Raw genomic sequence first — 7,319 nt, 5'->3', positions numbered from 1 at the left:
GTAAGGATGAACATGTATGATATGGTAAATTGTGAGATGGAGCTTGATGGGAGATGAGGTTGCGAAAGGAAGCAGGAGCAGGGTCATGGAAGACTTTGAATCCCACGCTGAGGAGCTTGGATTTGATTATGTGAAGACAAGTATCAAATGTTGACTGTGTGCAGTGTACTATGCTGGGCATTTGGGGGTACAGCTAGAAATGACTTTCTATCTTTGTCCCGGGAGGGTTTACAATCTCACTGGAAAGATAGGACATGCACACAAAATGTGAAGAGCAGTGCATGCTTACTTGTCAAATAAAGGGGAATAGAGTACTTCTAAGGGGAATAAATTACATGAGGAAGGCAGCAGGGAGAGTTCTGAGAGAACATAGTACTTGAGTTGGGTCTTAAAGGAAAAAAGGGTGTGTATTTAGCTAAGCAAGGGACATTCTGAGCTTTTGTGTTTGTTCATATGTTCTACTAAAAGCTTTGTTAGGTCTTTTACATTATGTTGTTTCATATTAATTGTAAAATTATTCTTAAAATTAAGGTAAATAAAAATATTGGGATTTTATGTGCAGAGATTCTCTTTATAGACAGTGCTTTCAAGAACTACGTAGTCTAAAAACAGTGTAAAAATATATAATCTGAGCAATTTGAGTACCAAGGCCACCAGACTGTAATATCTTTGAGGTCAGATGCTGTATCTACACAGTTCACTATTCTATTCCTAGCACCTAGCATGATGCCTGGGTAATATTAGTTTCAATGCATATTTTTGATTGTCTTCCTTAGCAGAGTCTTTTTGCTTCCCTTCTCTCTGGAAATGTAGCTTGAATATATCCGTTGATAATGTTAGGTAGCTGGTAGCAGATACAAAAATAAAACAAAAGCACAAGTGAGGCCATCAAGGCTAACTCAGGTACATAGCAGAAGAAGGATCTGGGAGGGGAACAGGGGAGCATAAAGAAAGAAATGAAAACACAGTGAGTAGTCATGAATGCGAGAGAAAATTCAACTCAGAAAAGAGTGCCTTGAGGCAATCTACATGTCTAACAAATTGCTGTAAGTGCTTAATGCACATTTCTCCAAAACTAGTCTTCTAGTGAGCTTCTGTATATTTTATTAGATTCCACTTTTATCTTTCTTAGTCCTAGGCCAAATGCAGGTGCAGTATTATTTGTCATTTAACACAGTCAGCCTCACTACCAGAACACTTGCCTGAGTGCTAAGCAAATAAATATGGTCCCTTCATTTAGGGAGCTCTCTTATTCTTATCGGGGTAGCACAATTATTGCTCCTCCTCCCACCCCAAGATCTCCCAGTCTAATTTATAACACACTCACGCACATGCACACACACACACACAGAAGAAACTGAACACAACTAAAGCACACCTGTCAATCCTCACCTCCAGGACTGAGCTTTTGAAGGGATTATATGTTGCATTATTTATTGTCTATCCCAGAGTGGCTCCCCTCCCACCAACTAGGAAATACTCCTCCCCTCCCACAGTATAAATATGCTCAAGGAGAACTAAGTCACTTCAAGGAGACAGAGACACATCTACTAACCTTTCCCCCAAATCAGCTAAATAGATGATTTGGAGATTAACCAATATTTCAGGTTATAAAGATTATAATCTATCCTAAGTTTTGCTAATCAGACTGGGAGTTCCCTGAGGACAGGGAGAGTGCCTTGACCTTCAGACTGTCATCATTTTGGTTGATTGAATGAAGCTTATCATTATAGGCACAAACCCTCAGCTTCCTCAGTGCTTCCTCGACATCTTTGTTTTTGAGGCTGTAGATAAGGCGGTTGCACGTGGGAGTGACAACAGTATAGAGCAAGGAGAAGGTTTTGTTGAGAATTGGCACCTGGCCAGCCAAGGGCAGAGCATAGACTAACATCAAGGTCCCATAAAACAGAGTCACAACCACTAGATGAGAGGAACAAGTGGAGAATGCCTTCTGCCTACCAGTCATGAAAGGTATATGCAAGACTGTGAAAAGAATCTTCCACTAGGAGGCTAGGATTAGTCCAAAGCGGGCCAGAGTCACCAGTGCTGTTAGACTCATGCAGACCAGGTTGACTAGCTGGGGATCTGAGCAGGAGAGCTTCTGCAGAGGCTTCAAGTCACAGAAGAAGTGGTCAATCTCATTGCCGCCACAGAAGGTCAAGCTGGATAGCAGCCTGGAATGCAGCTGCCACTGTGAAACCACTAACCCATGAGCCAATCACTAGCCCCAAACATATGGTTCCATGCATTAGTGTTGGATAGTGTAAAGGCCGACAGACAGGTATTGGTCATATGACATCACTGTCAGAAGATAACATTCAGTGCTACCCAGGGCCCCAAAGAGGTAGAGCTGAATAATACAACATACCATGGAGATGACTCTGTTCTCTCTCAGCAAGTCCATGAGCAACCTGGGCATGATATTCGATGTATAACAGACCTCCAGATATGAGAGGTTTGCCAGAAAGAAGTACATTGGTGCCTGGAGTCCCTGCTGAGTGCTCACCAGGATCACAAGGAGGAGATTCCCAAAAATGGTGGCCAGGTAGACAGTGCCAAACACCAAGAAGAGCAAGGGACCCAATTCCTTGAGGTCTCCAAACCCCAGTATTATAAACTCAGTCACCATTATAGTGGTATTTCCTGGCCTCACAGAAGTCAGAAGTTCCTGGAGGTGTGTCAGTTTCTTCATACTATTATGTCAGATTACCACTTAGATTTCCTACACAGTACAATTCTAATCAGTGGTTGGAGCTCTGCACTGATTAGGGCATTTTGGGGGCATTGGCTCTCATTTTAGCCAGTTAAATTTGCCCTCAGAAAAACTTTTATGGAAATTAGCTGAACTTGTCATCTAGTCAGGGTGTGGAATAAGGATGAGGAGACTAAATGGTGGAAGGAATGGTTCAGTGAAAATCTGTCCCCATCCCTAAGGAAACAATTCAGAGTACAACAATATAAGACCCCCAAATTCACATCCAAAGGAGACATGTTTAGCCCATGCTTGGCATCCTTTGTGCCTTTTTGGGTAGAAGAAATCCCCAAGGAAAACTCTTACTAAATCCTGACCATTCAAAGAAATGGCAGGCCAGATAGTAAATCATAATCACGATCTTCTTTATCAGAGCATGAAATGGAAGGTGAAATGCCAGGACTGAAGCAGAGAATCACTCCACTGATGTTACTGGGCCATCCATGCTTGTTTGCTGGTGACACCTCTGAGACAGTAGAACAGTAGTTGCTGCAGAGACAGTAGATTCTGGAAAACCAGGTGTACATGCTAAATATGTATGAATACAGATTTCTTACTTTTTAAATCCTTCCCCATAAGAGGCTGTATTTTAGGCTTCTGGGTAGAAAGCCTAGCAGCTGACATCTGAAACTGCTGGTTAGACTCATGTGCACACATCTGAACACACACACACACACAGAGACACACACACATCTGGATCTACACAGTCAGGTATAGATAGTCACATGTGCTATCATCTTTGCCATCAGTTCTTTTGGTTTTCTGGGTTTTTAAAAATTTCTATCTATCTATCTATCTATCTATCTATTTATTTATTTATTTATTTTTGCTGCGTTGGGTCTTCGTTTCTGTGCGAGGGCTTTCCACCACACAAACTGACTCACTGCCTGTTATTATCTACATGTATGTGTATAAGCAAAGAGTTTTCAGAAAGCTGTCTAAAAGAATTAAAGGCAGACTTACAATCTTATACCTTTTAGCCAGCCTTCTTCCTACACATCTACTTTGCACCAGGTATCCACCACATGCAAGTCATGGTCACCCACACTGTTCTCCAGTTCCTTCCCAGCTTCTGACCTTGGTTCTGCCTCCTTTGAGAAGGAATAAGGGATTTTTATTGGATATTCTCATCTCAGACTCCCACCTCTTCCTCAAGAGCTATGTCTCAGATTCATTCTCCCTGGTTTCCCCAATATTAAGACCATCCTTAACCAGGTCTTTGGGCCTCAGGCTATAGTGCCAACCCCTGTTGTTGGATACATAGCTGCCTAGCGAAAATCCACATTTTTTTTGCAGTTGGGTCAGGCCAAATGGGTGTGAATTGAATGATGTGTATAACTTTTAGTTCGTGCCCTTAAAAGAAAAGTACATATCCTCACCCTTCCCTTTTTTACTCTTCCCATTGGCTGGAATACAGAGCTGAGAGCAAAATCAGCAGCTGCCATCTGGGACTGAGATAGAAGTTGGATATTGAAAATAACATAGCAACAGCACAGTACCAGCCTGAACCCTCAGCTAGAGTAACACTAAGCAGCCTACCTGGCTCTTTTGTGGAGATAAACACATTTCTATTTTGTCTAAGTCACTGAAGGTTTTAGTCGTTTTGTTACAACAGCTTAACCTGTACCCTAACTAACAAATGATTATAACTATGTCCTGGGTTATTGTGATTATTCAACAAGATAATCCATATAAAATACTTAGCACAGTGGTTGGCAAATAGTAAATGGCAGCTATCATGATTTCTGTTGTTAGTGACTTCATTCCTCATCTCCATTCTTTCCCTTCTCTGGCATCTTTTTTTTAAGATCATTCTACAGCATTTCTATTGATTGATTGATTGATTGATTGGCTGTGTTGGGTCTTCGTTTCGGTGCGAGGGCTTTCTCTAGTTGCGGCGAGCAGGGGCCACTCTTCATAACGGTGCGTGGGCCTCTCACCACCGCGGCCTTTCTTGTTACGGAGCGCAGGCTCAGCAGTTGTGGCTCATGGGCCCAGTTGCTCCGCGGCATGTGGGATCTTCCCAGACCAGGGTTCGAACCCATGTCCCCTGCACTGGCAGGCAGGCTCTCAACCACTGCGTCACCAGGGAAGCCCTCTGGCATCTTTAAATACCTTATCCTAACCTAATTTTGGTTCCCTCAAGACCCAGTGCCTGGTCAGGCCCAACAACCTTTGATATGGATTTAACAATTTCCTACTCCTATGGGCTCAAAACCTCCCCACTCATTCAGGAAGGGAATTTAAACACAAACAACCAGATTTTGCCCTTTTCCTAAACAAACCACAAATAACACATTTGACTGATTTGGGACTGGTTCATATTCCTAACAAGCTAGATAATCAGTCTTCAAACTGGGGTATGCAGAACCCAAGATCAATGGTGTTCAAATGGGGGAGATTTTGCACACATCCCCCCCCCCGCCATGTATTTGGCAATATCTTCAGACATCTCTGGTTGTCACAACTGGAGAGGGGCATCTAGCAGATAGAGGGCAGGGATGCTCCTAATCACCTTATAGTGCACAGGACAGCCCTTTACAAAAGAGAATTATCTGACCCCAAATGTTAATGGTGCTGCTGTTGAGGAACCCTGTCCTAGAGGTACACAATGACTTCCCAAAGAGGTAGGCAGACAGAGAGTGTTTTAAAAAAATTAACTTCTACTTTATATATGAACTGTTCTCTAAAACTGATCTACTGAGAATGTGCCTGTGGTTGAAGAATCATTCCGGTCCTCTTTTCTCACCTCCCTTTTCACAATTACTCTTCTCCCACTTTTCAAGAGAAAGGTCTACTCATTAGGCATCTTGAAACTTACCATTGTTCCAGTCACTTTCTTCTGGGAGAGTACAGCAGAGTGGAGTGGATAAGATCTTGAAGTTAGAGCATAGTCTCAGGTTCTAATTAATTCTCTGTCACTTACTAACTCTGTGACTTATTTGCTTGTTTAACACTTTGCAGACTTCTGGTAACAGGGTCTTTTTCTTTAGTTTAAAATTTCATGGTACATATATATTTGTTGAATGTATAATAGGATGATCAAGAGAAGACTTTCAAATATAAAAATATGTATGACATTAGGATAAAATTCTGTGGGGAAAGTGACTGGAAGTGTGAGTTCAAGAAGAAAAGGTAATGATGTTAAGTGTCTGACTGTTAGAGAACTTGTCTATTCATATTTTCCTGTGTGATAGTGGACATCAAAATGCTACAGTATTTAGAATTCATTGAAAAATTTAAAAGAATGATGCAAGAGTTTAATTTTAAACTGTCAGTATCTACAGGGTGACAGAAATTATACAGTGTTTTCATCTATTTGAACTTACAATGAAAAATTTCTAGATGTCAATTTGCAAATGTGTAAGGGGCCAGAGTACAGTACAAAGTTTAAAGAGCTACATTCCTGCTGAATCCCCTCTGTGTCCTTTCTTGCTTGATGAAAAAACAGAAAGAGGAAAAAAACAGTCACATAGAGATGTGATTAAAATGCAGCAGCAAATCCTACTGCACAAGACCAGTTTTCTCCGGTCCCCACTCACCCTGCCAGCTAGCTTCCAAGTGTTTTTCTTCTCCTGTTCAAGAAGTTCTTCATGCTCACCCAGCCTTCCTTTCAAACTAATATCTATTTTTTTCCTTTTTTATGAAATAATTACTCTCTTAGTCATCACTGCAGGTCTCTGGACTCTTACAACCTGCCTATGACTCAACATGCTTTTAGCAAGTGGGCCTCCAGATACAATCCACAATTATCAGACAGAACTTTGAAAAACATATTCAAAGAAAAGGAAAAGTTTTAAACAGTGGTATAAGGTGGTCCTCAAACACACACTCACACACACATACAGGCTGCACTCACAGAAAACTTTTCTTCCCCATGCCAAAACCACTGGGAAAATGGACAAGTAAATCAAATGAATTAACTCAGTTGTTTGTTTTTATGCAGGAAATGGCAAAACCTGGTTCTTTTTTGGATTGCAACCTTTATTGTTTCAGGCAAGTTATGAAACCAGTGTGTGTTCACAGACTCAGGAAAGTAATTTCATATGCACACACAAGCATACATCTATACACACTGGGGACGGTGTGATTGTAGCTGTGGTGAGCAAGAAAGGGTGTGTTCTTTGCCATCCAACAGCCCAGACCTACATTTTAACATTGAAATCAGAGAACACAACCTTAAAATAGAAATGGCAATAAACAAAATAGCTCATTTTCATCTGGATTGGTTTGCAGAGCATAGTTCTCTACTGGACTCTGGCCTGGTAAAAGTCTCTTGCTTCCCTGGAAGTCTGAGCTGCCATTTGATTCTTCCCTGTCTGAAGACAGCTTCGTTACATTCTAAAAGAAGCCAAGGAAAAAAGGTCTTCTTCATACACTCCTTTAAGACCAATCAACAGGTGTGGATTTGATTTCCAGCTTATCCTATATTAGCTGTGTGACCTTGAGTAATACTCTTAACATCTCTAAGCCTCAGTTTCTTCATCTTCAAAACAGGGATAATGCTATACACCTTGATTGAAACACACAATGAGTGCTGAGGAGTAAATGAGACATACTGTTTTTA

At 41.3% G+C, this 7,319-nt stretch overlaps 1 protein-coding gene across 1 annotated transcript; it reads right to left on the bottom strand.

The window, feature by feature from the left end:
* Positions 1 to 1,639: 1,639 nt before the first annotated feature.
* LOC307069797 (olfactory receptor 11A1-like) lies at positions 1,640 to 2,692 on the bottom strand (the record flags this gene model as incomplete). The annotated part of the gene is given in 4 exon segments (XM_079728113.1): positions 1,640 to 2,002; positions 2,006 to 2,171; positions 2,173 to 2,278; positions 2,281 to 2,692. Coding segments are annotated over 4 exon segments (1,047 nt in total).
* Positions 2,693 to 7,319: the final 4,627 nt, after the last annotated feature.

This window comes from Hyperoodon ampullatus, assembly GCF_949752795.1.
Source record: "Hyperoodon ampullatus genome assembly, chromosome: X".
In the NCBI taxonomy this organism is placed as follows: Eukaryota; Metazoa; Chordata; class Mammalia; order Artiodactyla; family Ziphiidae; genus Hyperoodon; species Hyperoodon ampullatus.
The sequence above is the reverse complement of the archived record's forward strand: the minus strand, read 5'-3'. Positions and strand labels throughout refer to the sequence as shown.